Here is a 16996-nt window from a genome sequence, read left to right as displayed (position 1 = left end):
TGATATAAAATATTTTTCCACTAAACACAATTTTATTTTTTGTGTTTCATTTCATTTTAACCGTTACCACTTTAGCATCTGAAGATTCATGCCGAGTGTAAAATAGATACCAGATTTCAGACTTCATATGAAGAATGTAAAATAGCTCACTAATAGTTATTATATAATGATAATATCTATTATTGTTATGTTTTATTGAAATGATAATATTTTGGAAGTATTGGGTTAAATAAAATGTAGGATTAAAATTAAGTTCCCGGGGCCGGCCCGGTGGCGCAGTGGTTAAGTGCGCACATTCTGCTTCAGCGGCCCGGGGTTCACAGGTTTGAGTCCCAGGTGTGGACCTAGCACTGCTCCTCAAGCCATGCTGTGGCAGGCGTCCCACGTATAAAGTGGAGGAAAATGGGCACAGATGTTAGCTCAGGGCCAGTCTTCCTCAGCAAAAAGAGGAGGATTGGCAGCAGCTAGCTCAAGGCTAATCTTCCTAAGAAAAAAAAAATAAAGAAAATTAAGCTCCCTTGTTTCCTTTCGCTTTTTAAAATGTGGCTACTACAAAACTTCAAATTATGTATGTGGCTCATGTTATATTTGTATTAGAAAGCATTGCTCTCGAGCTGTGCGGTCCAATATGGGAGCCACCGGCCACAGGTGGTTACGTAAATGTAACTTGATTAAAATTGCAATTCAGTTCCTCCATAGCAACAACCTCATTTCAAGTGCTCACTTGCCACATACGGCCAGTGGCACCTACCTGGACAGCCCAGATACAGAACCTGTCCATTACTGCCGAAAGTTCTATAGGACAGTCCTGTTCTGGAGTTAAGGAAAAACAACTTTACACACATTTTGGGAATCTGCCCTTAACTCGTTCCGAGACACTCCAGACCTCAGCTTCCCCATCAGGAATGATGACCCCAGGTCACACCACCACAGAGCCTGGTGAAGATCAAATGCTATGCGCTGGTCTCCACCTGGAAGGCCCTTTCCTCCACCTTCTTGCCTGGCCAACTCCTTTCATCCTTCAGGCCTCAGCTTAGACCTCACCACTTCCAGGAAGCCCTCCCTGCCTGCCCTCTCTTCCCATCCCCTCCAAGCCCAGGTGTGCTAGCCTTCCCTATGCTGCTGAAGTCCCCAGGGCTTCTCCTCCCGCTCATCACCCTGGATCAGAGCTATCAGCTCAGCTGCTCCTCCACCTGACCATGAGCTCGAGGAGGGCAGCGCTCCCCAAGCCTGGGATGGGGCCTGGGATGGAGAGGCTGTTTGTTAGCTGAATGAATGAATGAGAAAGAAGGTATGTCACGCTGAGTTTGAGGCGCCGCGGGCTGTCCAGGGGGCCGACGGAGTCCCAAGTGCTGGGGGAACATGGGGCAGACGGGAGAGCTGGAGCAGAGCTCTGATGTAGTCACTGTGTCCTCAGTGTCTCCTCCTCTGGGCTGGGCTTCCTGGGGACCCTGACAAGGGAGGCCTCTCCTGGGTTACTTCCGGGATGAAGAGGGAACTGAGTGCCCCCGGCAACAGGCAAGGCTGAGGCCCAAAGGAGGCAAGGCCAAGGAGGCAGGCCACACCGGGATCTTCAACTCTCTGAGGGGCTGACCCTGCTGGAGGGAGCAGAGGGGCTCTTTGGGGCCCCAGGGACAGAGCCCAGGAGGTGGCCGAAAGCTTCAGGGAGGCTGACCCTGACTCACCGTGCAGAACGGTCTTCTTGGAGCCAAGAAGCAAAGGTGGAACGGGCTGCTTTGGGAAGAGTGAGCTCCTGCCATTGGCTGGCCATTTAAGGACCCCAGGGGCCGGGGGGCGGGGGCGGGGAGCGGTGCAGGGAGGTGTGAACAGATGATCCCTCAGGTCCCTTCCAGCCTGGGAATGCGGGATGGCAGAAGGACAGCCTGGCCAACCCCAGACGCTGGGACCATCCCCCGGGGGGAGCTACCCTCATGCCCTGGGCGTCATCTCTGGTCAGGCCCCAGCCACTGGGGAGCTCTGGGCTTCAGAACACTTCAGCCCTCTCAAGGGCTCTGACTGACTCTTGGCAGAAGAGATGGGACAGCCAAAGGAGGTGATCTCGGGGACGTGAGCTGGCCAGAGCCTCAGGCATCCCTGTGCAGCTTCAAGCGAGGGAGGGCGTATGCAGCGTTTCCCAAACTTTTCCTTCTTTCCTCGAAAAACCTGTGACATCTCACTTAATGAGCTATTCGCTGAGCAGTTGGGGAGACGGTAGAACGGAAGCCCTTGGCCAGGAGACCCGGCGCAGCTCCAGCCCCACCTCTGCCAGAAACTCACTGTGGGAGCTTGGCCCGTTTCCTCCCTCTGGGCCTCAGTCTCGCCATCTGTGAAACCTGAGTGCCGTCCCTGCTGTGAAGCCCCAAGGAGCCACCTAGTGTGACAGCGCTCTAGAAAGCAAAAGCCCTACAGAGTGAGAAACAGCCGTTGGCTCCTTGTCCCTCCGCGCTGAGGAGGAAGACGATGGCACCTTACACCAAAGGTAAAGGTTTGCCGCTCCTCCCAGACAGAGGCCAGGCCTTCTCTCTGCAGACGCGGGGAGCCAGCCACGTCTTTTCCCCACACGGGCTGGTAGCGGCGGGAAACCCGACGGAGGAGGAGGGAGAGGCGGGAGGGAGGGAAAGCAGAGGAGTGGCCTGGGAGGAGGAGGCTGGGGAAGAGGCCGAGCTGTCAGAGAAATCCTGAGGCTCTCGGCCGAGGCTGGAGGGCAAGTGGTCTGGGGGCTGGAGTCCTCGTGGGAAACGGGCTGGAAGGGATGGGGCTGAGCACCGGCCTTGGCACTGGGGACAGCGCACACCCGGAGGCGACACTGCGGGCGGGCTCCAGCTGGCTCCTGCCTGGACGAAAGTCTTCAGATCAACTTGCAGGTGTCCACCTGCACCCCTCGAAGGGCCTCCGCGCCCGGCGAGGGGCAGTGCCGTCCGTTCCGGTGGCCCCAAGCCCTGGCCCGGGGCCGGCCTGGCGGGCGCTCTCACCTCCACCAGCGGGTAGGCGATCTCGTTGTAGATCTGCTCGGTGAAGTGGTCCATGGAGTAGGCGCCGTCGAAGGTGAACTGCTTGGGGGGCTCGTCGGCGGCGCCCGGGTTCTGGATGAAGCACTGGCCGCGCGCCGCGTCCACCGTCACCACGGGCTGGCAGCTCAGCTCCCGCTCCCGCTGGTTCATGGGGCGGCAGCGCACCACCACCTTCACCGCCTCCGAGGCCATGGCGCGCGGCGGGGACGCGCGACCCCGGCCGGGGGCCTCGGGAGGAGGGGGGAGCGGCGGGGAGTCGCAGGACCCGGGCCGGGGCCGCCGCCTGTCCCCGCGCGCGGGCTCGCCCGTCCCTGTGGCCCGGCCCGGGCGGGGAAGGGGGGATCCGCGCTGCAGGCGCCGCCGCAGGACCCGCGCCCCGAGCGCCCGGCCGCCGCCGCAGCACGCACGCGCCGAGGCGTTCGCGGTTGCTGGGCAACCCCCGTGGCGTCACAGCCGCGGTCCTGGGGACGTCGGCGCGGTGGTCGCTCCCGCCGCGGGGAGCATCCATCCCCTGGCTGGAGGCCGGCCCGCGAGGGCTGCCCGCGGGGAGGCCCCGCGCTGGTTTCGCAGGAGCGTCTGCCTGCTCCGTGCCAGGCGCTCCACATCCTTTCTCTTCTCTAATCCTCACGCCGGTTCAGAGAGGTTAAGCAACTTGCCCGAGGTTGCCCAGCTAAGACAAGGAGGCCGGGCTTGACTCCACCTCGGAGATGGCTACAAGAGGATGGGCCTCACGAGGGGGTTAGAGACCTACCGAGAAAGGCAACATGGACCTTGCTGCCCTTTATCCACACCCCTGTATTGCCTCAGGGGAAGGCTGCTCCAGAGCCTGTCACAGCCCCCAGGACAGAACACAGCTTCCTTCTAATGCCACCCCTCGTTTTTTCTAAGACTCAAGATTAACAAAACAAAACAAAACAAAACAAACTGCGAAAGCCAAAGGCTTTTGCCTGGAGAGGCTCCTGGCCTCTCTCTCCCGGCTCAGCACAAGCCCCTCCAGCCACAATAGCAGCTGTCACGCCTCCTCTGGGCCCCCTCTGCACAGAAACTGTCAGCTATGCTCCAGCACTATGACAGGCCCTGGGAGACACCCCAATCCCTGCCCTCCGGGAGCCCATAGTCTCTGGGGGGCAGACTGACCTTGGAAACAAATATCCCACAGACAAAAATCCCATCAATGAAACAGTAATTGCAAACTGAAGAACTAGTTTTATAGAACATAGGCCAATGATACCACCCAGACCTGGGCGGGCACGAGCGGGCAGCGCAGGCTTCCTGAGGGCGACAGGAACTGAGACAGTAGGCTTGAGGAGTCAACCAAGCAAAGGAGACCTGTCCAGGCTGTGCAAAGGTCCTGTAGCCTGTTGCAGAAGCAGAAGGAAAGCCTGAGTTGCCAGAACATAAGGACTTGCGTTGTTTTCCCATAGGAAACACCCACTGAAGGTTTTCAGCAGGAGGGACAGGATTTGAATAAATCTACCTATCTGATTCCTTCTGGACCTTCTGAGCCCCTGAGGACAGGACCTCCGTCTGGTTCGCCATGGGCACCAGGTATGTTTGGCAAACAAAAACAAAGCAGGCCAGCTGGACCAGGACCTCCCTTTCAGAGACAAAGTCTGCCCAGACAATCGGAAGACACACATTTTATTTGTTTCAAGTACATGCAGTAAGGAGAGCTGCGCTCCCCGGGTGGTGCTGGTTGGAACAAAGAGGAAGCGGTGATCTATAATTAAGACACTGAGGCGTTTGCACACATGGGTCAAAAACCTTGTCCTATTTGTACCACGTGATCAGTAAGTGCTGTGTGAAGGAATGTTAAAGTGCTTTGGGAACATTCCTGACGCCCCATCCACATGGGTCATTTGTGCAACAAAACACATCCCTCATACGATGAGCTCCGGCCTCCGCCTGGGCGGGTTCCCAGGGCGTCTCCAGACCTGTGCTCCCGGTCCCACATCAACAAACCCCTCTCCTGGCGGCCTCCCCCAGGGACCAGGGCTGTGCCCAGGGAGGAGACGGGTTTTAGTAGAAATGGCCATAAAATGAGTCCTGGCTCCCACTCACATTCAGTATAAAATCAGGGCTGAGGGTCCAGGGAAAAGACCCCCAGGGAACTGCTTCCTCCTACCCCTGTGACGAGAGTGACAAGGTCCCTAGCCAAGACCACTTCCTGGGCAGGGGGCCCCAGCTCCCCAGGATCCACCTTCTTTCTCTTCTGTGGGGCTGCCCTCTTCCTTCCAGGAGCCAGAAGTCTGACTTTCAAGGCGCCGAACAGGCACAGCCCACTCACGGATAGGGAGGGGCAGCCCCAGATGCGCCAGGAGGCCTGGGCCTCAGGAAGAGGAGTCCGTTCAGTGAACTTGCTCCCCAGCTCTAGTCGGTAGATTCAAGTCAGCCTGTCAAGTTTACCTATAAAGGGGGACGCCTGATCTCTCGGTCACTGCAGGGCCACTGCATTAGACGAGAATTGTCTTCCCAGACCCCCAGGCCCCCCACTGCCCACTGAGGTCAAGCCCCTTCTGGCAGGGCCTCCATCAGTTCTGTCTTTGGAAGGTTTGCTCTGACCCCATCCGCAATGGGGCTGGCCTAGTGAAGTGGCCCCTGACAGCCATGGCCAGTGCCATATTAAGGAAAATGCCACCGTCGGGGGGCTTCCCAGACAGCCACTAAACGCAGTCTGGCCTGCAGGACAAGGGGGCAGGGCCTCCCTGTGACTCACTGCTGGCCCCTCCCATTCAAACGGCCAAGGAAAGGAGCCTGGGTGCGTGCGCATCCTGGTGGGTCTCAGGGGCTTGGGGACGGGGATGGCACCAGGACATGCGCTCCGAGCAAGCAGGGATCACAACCCTGTGGTTCTGAGTGGAGACAAACCCACCTTCCCAAGCAACGCATGAGATTCTGCACTCTGCTGCTCCACGTCCACCTGCACACAGTGGCCACCTGCATGTGGGCTTTGGGTGGCATGGCTCTCCGTCCACCCTGCCCTTTCTGCGGCCTCCGAACCCTGGTCCCTCAGAACTCACAGGAAGACTCCTTTACCCCCAGAAGACACGAGAAAGGCTGGGCTCTGTCTGTCTGCCCGGATGTGGCCACAAGCCCTGCTGTGTCATCTCTGCTTGCTCCCGGGGAGAGGGCGGCTCCCCCCAGGCCTCTACCCAAAGTGAGCACTTGCTCCGGGCTCCCCAAACACCTCTCCCAAACGAGTCGGGAGCTCTCTGAGGACTCCCAGGCAGGGCCCCAGGCCTGGCCCCGGCTGCACCTCCATCGTGAACGTACCTGCTGGCCCACCTCAGAGAGCTCCCCTCCTAGGAGCCAAGTGAATCCCAGAGATGACAAGCATCCAGAGTCACCCAGCAAGTTCACAGAAGCCTGGAGCTCCAGCTGCCCCTCCGGCAACCCCAACAGGTCCCAGGCCCTGCGAGAAGCCATTGGCAATCCCCAATCTCAGGGCTCCCCCCCACGGGTGGTGTAGTGATGGAAGACTGGTCCAAGAGGCAGAGTGACTGGATGGAACAGGTGACCAGCGGGGTGGAAGGACAGAGTGGCCTGCTGAGGCCCGGCAGCCAGGGCGAGGCAGGGCCGTTGGCGTGGGGCCCAGCCTCTTAGCCCAGGCCCTGCAGTTCTGCCTCCGACTTGGCATGGCCCAGGGGCCGGAGTGTCCGGGGAGGCCTGCCCTCGGGCCCGCAGTCCTGCTCCTCGTAGCTGGGGTTCAGGCGGCCCATGTCCAGGGCGCAGAAGAGGCTGCGCTCAGTGCCCGCGTGGTGCTCCACCAAGGCCTCCAGGCTGGGGAACTCGGCTGGCAGGTGCTGGGGGGGAAGGGCCTTCAGCTCCCGTCCCCTTCCCCACAGCGCACCGGGGTACCACCACCCCGGCCCACGGGTCCCGCCCCACCTTGGAGAGGAGGGAATCTGAGCTGAGAGGTCCCCGTCCTGCTCACAGCACGGTCACCCACCATCTCCTCCCTTCTCCCCTCCCAGCAGGGTCAGGACTGAGACGCTCGGCAGCCAAGGAAGGGCGCACATGTAAGAAGCCCTGGCTGCCCTCCCTGGACACCTGCCGTCGGGCCGCCACTCCACACCTGAGACTCAGGGGCTGTACGAGCTGGGGCAAGCCCTACCCTCTCTGACTCAGTTTCCTCCTCTGCTAAAGGATGCGTTAGGGTGTGGGAAAGGCAGACTTTTAAAAGCCGGGATTCCTACAGAAACGTGAGGCATGACCCCAGCCCCAGACTCTACTAGACACACCCCTCCGAAAGCGCCATGAGGAGAGCGGCCCTAGGGCGGAGCCCGCGGGTAGAGGTGGGGCCGGGGGGCGGGGAGGCGGGGCGGCAGGGCCAAGGACAAGGAGCTGGATGGAGAGTCAAATGAAGGGCGGGGCCGGAGCCGACGGGGACGGGGACGGGGAGGCGGGCTCGGGAGCGCGCGGTGAGAAGGGGCGCGGCAGGGCGCCGGCTGCCCGCACCCACCTCCACGCAGAAGCGGCCCACGTGGTTCCGGAAGACCTGGTGGGGCACCACGCCGCACTGCGTCCGCACCGACAGGCACCACTGGCCGCTGGCGCCCGGCTCGGGCCACAGCAGGAAGGCCCCCAGCACGTCTCTCCGCAGCAGGGCGAGGGCACTGGGCCTGGGAGCGGAGGGGAGGGGATGAAGGCAGGACCCCTGGGCGCACGCAGCCTCCCGTCTCCCCTGGGCAAGGGCACACAGCCCACAGCACGGGAAACAGGCGCCTGTCCGGAGACGCCTTGGACGAGGAAAGCTCTGAGACTTCCTTTCTGAAAGGTTTCTAAGGGTCCTTAATTGTTCACAAGACCAAGACCCAATCAGGAGAGAGCTGGAAGGAGCTGACATCTAGCCAGCCGTCCCCTTCGACAGGCCAGGTGCGCAGGGATCTAGCTGGATTACAGGTTTGAACCTCTGTAGAAAACTGAGGCCAGGGCAGTGAAGTCCCTGGCCTGGGGTCGCCGAGGTCAGGAGCACTGCGCCCTTGTGCCCGTGTCAGGGCCCTGGGGGAGCCCACGGCCTATTTCTCTGTCCACCCCAAGCGGCTGGGCACCCGCCAGGCCCCTCCTACCTGGAGATGCCAGCAAAGGTCCAGATGTTCTCCGTCAGGCTGCCATCGCTCTCCACCAGGCACGAGGGGCCACCGGGACCCCGGGGCCACGCCTCCCATGCGGCAGGAACTGTGGAGACCACCGATGACCCCTCCACTATGGAGGGGTCAGAGAAAGGCCAGGCCCCCTGCTCAGCCCGCCTCACCCCCACAGGCCCCATCACCCCATGCTTGTCTCTTCACCAAGCCACCACCCCCAGCCCGGGAGGCACACATCCAGCCCCTCAAAAATACACCTCCACACACAGGCACACCCCATGCACACCCAGCCCCCAGTTAAGGCACATGGCAGCTATACAGTCACCTGTGCCAGCCCCAGGCACACAGCCCTGGATGCACATCCACACACAGGCATCTGCTGGGAGACACAGGCACAGCCGTGCAGAAAGGGACGCCAGGCCACCCTGTCTGACTCACACAGGTGCAGACAGACACTCACGCAGGCATGCATGGGGCAGGGCGTCCGGGTACTCACAGGCCTCCCGCGCCGACAGCTGCAGCTGGCTCTCGTAGGTGCAGCCGCGGTAGGCCCCGGAGCGCAGCACCTTGCTGCGAATGGCCTTCTTGCGCACCAGCGTCGGGGAGCAGTAGGGGTTCCCCAGGCGGGTGTGGCGGGCACCCCCACGCCCTTCCAACTCTGCCAGCTCCTTCTAGGGCACCAAGAGGGGCCCGCAGGGCAGGCAGACTCAGGCTCAGCCGGGTCAGGTCACGCAGAGCCCCCTCCCCTGAAATCCAGCACCCCCCACAGGACCCCCAAACCCTCACCCAGTTCCCTTGTTCACTGCCCGCTCCCTGGCTGGGGGGCTGCGTACCCCACTGCCCACGGGCCCCTCTGCTGGCAGCCGCCGGAAGGAGACCAGTGCATGAACATTCTGTGACAGCTGATCACGGCCGAAGGGTTCCCGCACAAGGCCAGGGGGGCCCCCAGGGCTCGACAGTGGCTTCAGGGGCGCGTCCCCTGCAGGCCCCAGGCAGGGCTCAGGCTGCGCCCGATCCTCAGGGTGCTGCAAGAGGTAAGCAAGCTGGAAGGAGCGGCAGAGCAGCAGGTGCAGGATCTGGACCTGGGGAGGGGGCGGGCTGGGCTCAGTCGGGCGAATCTTCCTGGGGAACCTTCAGGCATCAACCGACTCATGGTCGGTGCATGCAGGCCCCCGGCTTGGGGTGCTCTTCCCCATTCTGGCCAGGAAAACGCCGACTTATCCCTCAAAAGCTCACCACCATGCAGCCTCCCATACCAGCTTCCTTTATTCATTTAACAAATACTGAGCGTCTCCTTTATTCCAGGACCACGCTTGGAGCTGGGAATCCACGGGCTAAATGCTCTCCCACCCCTCGGTTTACCGCCCGCTCCCTGCGCACTGGGCAGTGCCCTCTCAGAGGAGTGGCTAAGAGCCCAGGCCCTGGACGCAGAGAACCGGGGATCCAATCCTGGCTCTGTCAGTTAGGAGCTGCCATGTGACCCTGGGTAGAGCCTGGCACCTCTGTGCCTCAGTTTCCTCATCCTCAGCCCCCTGTGCTCCTTCAGTGAAATGGAGCACAGAAAACCCCCAGCAGAGGCCCAGCACATTCCACCTGCCACACACATCATCCAGCCCCAATACGCTGGAACCGTGAGTTCCAGGAGATCCAGGGCCACATCTCAGCCACCTGTCACTCCAGCAGCCAGCACAGGGCTCAATGTACCGGGGTGACGGCAAATGCTTGCTGGATGGAATGAAACCCAGCCTCTGCTTGCCAGATTGGCTGCCAACGCTCCGTTGTTCACAGCGTCATCCTGGCTTTGACTTCCAGGATCTACCTGCCTACCCGCTTGCCCCACAGGACCAAGCACCAGAACAGTTCGAGACCTGGAGCCAGCCTCTGCTCTCAAAGAACGCCAGTGATCGTAATTAGGGACAGACCGATGATAGAGTGTGGTTTACGTCACAGGACCGCAGAAGGAGGGGGGGTCTAAAAGACTCAAGGGGGGCCTCACAGACACGCAGGCTGAGCCTGGAAGGGCAAGCTGGGATCTGTCAGGATGAGAAAAGGAAGGGGATTCCAGGTAGAACAGTGTGAGCAGAGGCCTGGCAGGATGAGCCTCCAATTTCTAAACGCATGGCCTGGTCCCTACCTTCCAGCCCTGGGGAATGCTGAGCCCACTGATTTGCTGTGGTGGAGTGCTCAGTGGGCAGAGCCACAGAAGGAGCCCGTGTGGTGAGGGGTGCATGGTTGGAGGCGGCTCGGGCCGATGTGGCTGAGCCCTCCCAGGCCTCGGGCCCTGGAACCCACGCTGATGCACAGCACACCCCCCACTCCAGCCAACGTGGCGGTCCCCCTGCCCTGGGTCCCAGATACCTCTCCAGGCTGGCTGCCCACAAAGAGGTGGCAGAAGAGCTTGCTGGCCGGGCTCCGGGGGTTTCGGGCCATGAAGGCAAACTGGCAGTCAGCTGGGCACCAGGTGGAGTAGAGTATGCGCCTCAGGGCGTGCGCCATCAGGAGCACCTGGGCAGGCAGCGGGCAGGACGGCCTCCATCAGACCCGCCACCTGGCCTGCAGCTGCCACCCCAGTGCGTGCCAGCCCTGCGGGCCCCACACACCTGCTGGCAGGCCTCCTGGGTCTGCTCTCCAGCCTGCGTGCCCAGCTTAGGGCCCACCCGGCTCCTGGGGTGAAGAACTCTTCCCTCCTTCCAGGTCTGCCCAAACCCCACTTCAAATCAGAACCCCCCTTCTCCCCGAAGCCTCGGGGCTTGGATCCCTTGCTCCCCGCCGCCACCGAGCTGCTGGTTGGGATGGTCACGCCATGTTATGGCACTAGGGGCAGCGCATTCACGGCCTGCTCAGTCGCAGGGAAAGGCGCGGCAGCAGGCCCTGGGGGGCACGCCTGGTCTCTGGAGTCAGATGACCCAGGTTCGAGTCCCGGCTCTGCCACTCACTCTCGGGTGGCTTGGGCAGGTGAGCACAGCCCTCTGAGCCCTCTCATGATAAATGTCAAGTGGGGACCGAACCCCTCTGATAGGGCTGTTGGTGGGGCTTCATGAGCCTCATGCAAAGGGCACAGGACCCGACCCCGGAGCCCCTGTGATGCACAGCTCTGGGACACCTTCGCGCCACGGCCCAGAGTTGTGCAGTGTGAGTTGTACACAGTACAGAATACAGAGTCGTACAGTTAGTGGTCAACAAACACTGACTTGCCCCAGGAGGAGGAGGAGGGGCATCCAAGCGGGGGCTCCCAACCGGCCCCCAGCCCGCGTCTGGCCCCCATTCCACAGTCATAAGGGGCTGGCCACAGCCCTCGGGCCACCGCTGCGCAGGCCGACAAAGAGGCTGGGACCTGCAAGACCTCACGGGGCTGGATGGTCCTGAGCTTGCCCTGGGGGGAGCCCTTGGAGAGAGAATGCCCAAAGGTCCAGAGCGGGCTGGGAAGCCGGGGTGGCTCAAGGGGCAGCGCAGGGCCCGGGGAGAGGCGAGTGCATCCAGAAGGAGCAGGACACCTGTCCCATCCAGGCCTCGCCGGCACCCACACAGGCTCCTACCTCACCCTCCCCGCTGTAGATCTTGAGGCCCTGAAGGCTGAATTTCAGGATGACGGCCCGGCGGCGGGGACAGTCCTGGGAGGGAGAGAGTTGGTGGGCGCAGGCATTACCTCCCGGGCCCTGCCCAGCCTCAGTACCAGTCACCACAGGCTGGTCAGCTAAGCCCACCCTGCCTGCCAGGACAGTGGACCCCCAGGAGCCGGGGAAGTGGGGATGGCAGACCACCTCCCAGCCAGAGCCATAGCTGGCCATCCCCCACATCTCACACCTGTGGCTTCTACTTGCGGGCACAGGTCACGACTGCCCAAGGGAAGGGGTCCCTGGGCATAAGGGACATGGTTCCAGCAACCTAGGTGTGGTCCTGACTGGGCCCACCTCTCAGAACGGCTTTGGTCCTGCCCCTCCCTGGGCCTCACTTGCTCCATCTCTATGACTGGGGGTGGGATGGATCAGATGGTCTCAGGGGCCATTCCCAGCCCGACATTGCAAGGCTGCGATCCCCACGGGGGAAGTCCCCTCCCAGCTCCCCAGCCCCGCTACCTTCAGTGCCCAGAGCTGCTGTTGCACCAGCCACACGCTCTCCTGGGTGTCCAGGTCGTCCACGGGGAAGGACCCCACATACTGCTTGGGGGTGGGGTGGGGGAGGGAGGGTGGCAGGGGAGTCAGGCCCTTGGCTCCTGATCTCCGGCCTCCAAATTCCCCCTCAAACACACACTCTGCTCTGTCAGGTCAGTGTGGACAGTGACAGAGCACTGGACTCGGAGTCCAGGCTCTGCTACTTTCCCAGGAGGTGACCTTGGTCAAGCCACTCAGCCCCTCTGAGGCCCCATCTCCTCGGCTGTGCACACATACACATTCCAGAGGCTGGGGCAGGGAGGGAAGACAGGAAATAGATCCTTGACACATAGCTCCTCCCCACCCCCAGGGCTGCCACTGTCACCACCCACCAGAGCACATCCCACGAGGCAGCCCCACCCACCTGTGCAAACCTGGTGATGCACCTGGGCCGGTGAGGGGCAGGGCCACAGTCGGAGGCCCTCCGGCCCCCTGCCCCAGCCTTCTGCATGGCCCCCAGGGTGCTCAGCTTCAAGTTCCCCGGTCGGGGGGAAGGCTGCAAAGGGGAGGGGGCAAAGTGGGTTCCAGGCGGTGGAGCCACAGTGCTCCCCATCAGAGGCCGGTGCGCCCCCTCATCCGACAAATTCTTACTGAGCACTTGCTGTGTGCCAGGCAATGTCCTGGGCACTGGGGACACGGGGACACCCAGCCCTGAATAAAATGACAAACGCCCTGCCTACGCTCACGGAGCCAACATTCTTGTCGGGGAGAAAGACACTACACTAAATGATAAGCTATGGAATATGCTGGATGGTGATAAAGCGGAGATGAGGATGTGGAACGCGGGGTTGGGGGGTGACAGCAGCCAGGAGGGCGTCACTGAGGACTGAAGTCTGGGGAGAGGACTGAAGGAGGGGGTGTGGCAGTCCACGCCCTGGGTCCTCTGTGCTCTGGGCCTGCCCTGGGCTGGAAGTCGAGGGTATGGACACGTGTCCAGCTTACACAAAGCGCCAGGGGGTGGGGGGCAGCCTGGGAAGGTACTGCCCAAGAGGAAGGGTGTGACAGCAACAAGAACAGAGTCTGCAAAGGCACAGAGGAGCAAAAGCAGCCAGAGCAGCAGGCTGGAGCCAGGCTGAGATCAGCCTTAAATGTCACACCAGGGAATTGAGGCTCTGCCTGTGGGCAGTGGGGAGCCATCGCAGGTTCCAGGGCAGGAGCTCTCTAGTCCCGGGGGGGGGGGGGGGGCGGCCCATGAACTGGATGGCTAGAACTGTTTCGCAGGCCCCTGGCTCATTCGGCTCAGCCTGGCTTCCGCCCCTGCCCGAAGCCCCCAGCTGCAACTAGACGCTCACTGATGCTGAGTCAGGAGGGAGGGAGGGTGGACAACTGCCTGGGGGCTGAGGAGTCCTGTGCCCCAACCCAGCCCAGGTTCTGGTCTTTCCTGGGCCCGTCTCCCAGTTCCACTGGTGGAGGAGAGGAGGAAGCTCCCTCACAGACTGTCCTCAAGGGCAGGGAGAGCCCTTCCTCCCAGAGCTCCGGACCACAGCTGGTGCTCAGTGGATGTGGAGTGGATGCATCACAAAGAGGACTGGCTGAATGCCTCTGCCCAAGTCCCCAAGGACGCAGATCCCTCAGTCTTTCCTGGGGCCAACTTAGACCCCCACCCCCGTCCCGCATCCTGGCGGGTTCCGTCTCCCCTGGCTACTTGTAATCATTGCACTTGGGATCAGAGAGATCTGGGTCCAAATCCTGTGTGACTTTGGGCGAGCCACTTCACTTCTCTGAGCCTCCACTTCCTGATCCCAAACCTGGGATAATGTGAGGAGTTGGTGAGAACGGAATGGAGGAGCAGCACGATGTCAGCTAGGCTCCCAGCTGATGCTCAACAAATACGGTCTCACTGGGGAGAGGGGACCCCAAAGCCTGCTGTTCAGGAGGGAGCTGGGGGGACGGCGAGGTCGGGCCACTTTCAGTGCCCTCCTTGCACCAGGCCACGCCTGAGAGGAGAGCGCCCAGTCCAGGAGGGCAGGAGGGGAGGTCTGGGGGCCATGATTCCTGCCAGAAGGCTGGTATCAGACAGGTTGCTAGGCAGGAAATGGGTGTGTCCCGGGGGTGCTCCCCCCAGCTTTAGGAGCCCTTGGAGAAGGACGGTTTGTGTGCTTTGGAACTGACACTGTCTGTGCCAAGAGCTCCGGACTGGCCCCTGCCTCTGGCTGCCCACGACCTTCAGCCCAGGCTCCGGCCAGGGGGGAGTCGCCAGCAGCAATCTACCGCTCAGCACGGGAAGAGCCTGAAAATAAAGGCTGCCCCGTCCCCTGGCGCCCTCCTGGCTCTTCCCTCCTGCACCCTCTGCCCTCCTGCTTTTCTGGGCGCTCACACCCCTCTGCTCCTCGGTCCTGATCACTCTTCACATCGTGTCCATCACCTATCATTCATTTTATGTTTAAATAAAGCAAGGTTAGATGTGCAACTGGCACAAAAGCCACGTGGCCCCGGCTCCAGGTATGCAGCTGGGCTTCCAGGGAATCGGCTCTTTGCTTCACACTCACATCACGGGCTGCGCTGCCCGGTACTCGCAGGCGGTGGGGAACAGAGGAGGCAAAGACCAAAAACTAAACGGGCTGGCGAGAGGGAGAGGGGGAAAGAACAGAGGATGAAAAGGCAGCAAGAGAAGTGGGAACCAAGGGCCGTGAGGAGAAGACAAAAGGAGAGCGAGAGGGAGGATGGGAGGAGGGCGAGAGAGGGAGCACATTTCGCATCTGGCCTGTGCTGCTGACACAGCCCCCAGACACCCAGAGTCTGGGATGCGAAGGAGCCACGTGGGTCATCACACATGCACACACTCGCTCGCACACTTGCCCGGACGGCCGTGCCGAGGGCTCGACAGCCTCCTCCCTCCGGACTCAGAGCTGCAGCTCTCCAGGGGGACACCCCAGTGTCTCGGCTGTGGGGTGGGGAGGCCAGGACACAGGCCCTCTAGTGGCCCCCTCACCCACCCTCACCTGATCCTTCCCCATGCCCGGCAAAGGAGAAGTTTCCTCCTTCCCGTACCTCCCTCCCAAGTCGGAGGGGGGCCTCAAGTTGGGGGCTGCCCAGGGGCGCAGGGAGGGCACCAGGCTCACTCTCACCCCGGCAACAGACCTGCTGACCCGTTCCAGGCACAAATGTCCATTTCTCTCTTTGGACCAGACCTGCTTTTCCAAGGTTTTGCACAGGAGCCTGGCTGCGCCAGCACCTTCCTAAGGGGACACATCTGGATGAGGCTGGGGCTCTTCTCTTGCTCCTCTGAGGTTTTCCAGGTGGCCCTGCTTAGAGACAGGGGACTGGATGGGTTGACTCGCCTTGAGGGTCAAGGACAGAGGCCCTTGGCTGCACAGCACCCTAGCTGGGTTGTGTCATAAGGAGGGCCCACATTCACAGCATCGTGGGAGACCACTCAGCCTGGGCTTTGCAAAGGGTGACTGGGGGGCTGAAGTCACTTGCCCAAGGTCACAGAGCACAAGGGGGTAGCTGGGAAGCAAAGCTGGGTCTCTTCCCCTAGGCCACGGCAGGGCCCTTCTGCTCAGACCCCGCTCTCCCAAGTCAGCAGGGCGTCCACCTTTGAGGTTTGGTGGGTCCCAGCCTATCAGCCGCCCAGAACACCCCAGCTGCCAGGGGCTGATCTGATCAGCAAAACAGCCGCTTTCTCTCTCTGACTGCCTCCCGGCCAGGTGGCCCGGGGCTTCCAGAGCCACTCTGCTCACCTGCCTCACCCCCACTGCCTTTGGCTCAGCCACACACAAGAGCCCCCTGCCCCAACCTACCACCTGGTGCTCCCTCCTCCCGCCTGCTCGGGGCCACAGGGTGGGAGGAGACTGAACCCTGCGGCCTGGGGTTCAGACTGTGGATTGTGGGGTCGGACTGTGGGGTGCAGGCAACGTTGGCTGATGCGACCTGGCCAAGTCACCTAACCTCACAGGCTCCATTTCCTCAGCTGTAAAGTGGGGTGATAACAGCAGCTCCCTCCGGGCTGTGCCTCTATCTGTTCCTTCTGAGAATATTTCCGGGCGCCGACTACGTGCCAGGTGAAGAAAACACAGTCCCTGCCCTCACCGAGTGCCCAGGCTGGGCTGGGGGGACGGTACGGGAAGCCAACAGCATTTCAGGGGGCTTAAGTGATCTGGAGGAAAGTACAGCAGGGTGAGGAGGGTATGAGATGTATGTGTATGTTCGTGCGTGCTGGGGGATGCTATCCAGCACAGGGTGGTCGAGGACGGCCTCTCCAAACAGACGACACTGAGCGGAAAGCGCCGTTTGCAGGATGAAGTGTCGCCGGACCCGCGGACCAGGCCGGCGCCCGGGCGGCACGCAGCGCTCCACCGCGTGGGTCATTAGTCCCGCTATTACTGGAGCCTGGGGAGCGTCCAGGCTTTCAGTGACAGCCCCCGGCCCGGGGCAGAGAACCTCCCCGGACCCACCGAGGGGCGAGCGAGGAAGGACGCTGGCGGAGGGGCGGTGGAGGTGATGGCAGAGGTGACAGACGGTGACGGCGAAGGTGATGGACAGCGACGGAGCGAGCGGACGGAGGTGCTCCTCCCCACCAGATCCCCTCCCTCCTCTCCGCGCCTGGGGACCGAGCCCCGCTCCCGCCGACCCGCCGGCCCCAGCCCCGGCCCGGCTCCCCAGCGCTCACTCACCGCGCCAGCCGAGTCTCGAGTGGCGTCGCTGCAGCTTGGCTTGGCGACCCCCGCGCAGCCGCGCGCGTCTCCGCCCCCGGCCGGCCCGGCGCCAGCCCCGCCCCGCCCCGCCCCGCCCCCCCGCCGCCCCC

At 61.9% G+C, this 16996-nt stretch overlaps 2 protein-coding genes across 9 annotated transcripts in view; both read right to left on the bottom strand.

The window, feature by feature from the left end:
- Positions 1-3384, bottom strand: part of KIF17 (kinesin family member 17) — a 46260-nt gene extending 42876 nt beyond the window's left edge. For all 5 annotated transcript variants that reach the window (XM_046661326.1, XM_046661327.1, XM_046661328.1 and 2 more), the window contains exon 1: positions 2973-3384. In XM_046661326.1, the coding sequence (XP_046517282.1) occupies positions 2973-3203 (231 nt within the window). In that variant the 5' untranslated portion in view covers positions 3204-3384. The remainder of the gene's footprint in view (positions 1-2972) is intronic.
- Positions 3385-4663: 1279 nt separating this feature from the next.
- Positions 4664-16910, bottom strand: SH2D5 (SH2 domain containing 5). Of its 4 annotated transcripts, XM_046662565.1 has the most exons (10): positions 16866-16910; positions 12614-12745; positions 12175-12255; positions 11635-11709; positions 10457-10603; positions 8932-9180; positions 8595-8769; positions 8081-8189; positions 7474-7633; positions 4664-6814 (listed from the first exon to the last, which is right to left on the bottom strand). In XM_046662565.1, the coding sequence occupies exons 2-10, from the start codon at positions 12698-12700 to the stop codon at positions 6611-6613; spliced, it is 1287 nt and encodes a 428-aa protein (XP_046518521.1). In that variant the 5' UTR covers positions 12701-12745; positions 16866-16910; the 3' UTR covers positions 4664-6610. The 4 variants fall into 4 exon arrangements, with proteins under 4 accessions (XP_046518521.1, XP_046518519.1, XP_046518520.1 ...); XM_046662563.1 differs by lacking the exons at positions 12175-12255; positions 12614-12745; positions 16866-16910 and having other exon boundaries at positions 8081-8216; positions 11635-11992; XM_046662564.1 differs by lacking the exons at positions 12175-12255; positions 12614-12745; positions 16866-16910 and having other exon boundaries at positions 11635-11992.
- Positions 16911-16996: the final 86 nt, after the last annotated feature.

The sequence above is a fragment of the Equus quagga genome, chromosome 5 (assembly GCF_021613505.1).
Source record: "Equus quagga isolate Etosha38 chromosome 5, UCLA_HA_Equagga_1.0, whole genome shotgun sequence".
In the NCBI taxonomy this organism is placed as follows: Eukaryota; Metazoa; Chordata; class Mammalia; order Perissodactyla; family Equidae; genus Equus; species Equus quagga.
This window is presented reverse-complemented; position numbering and strand designations above follow the sequence as displayed.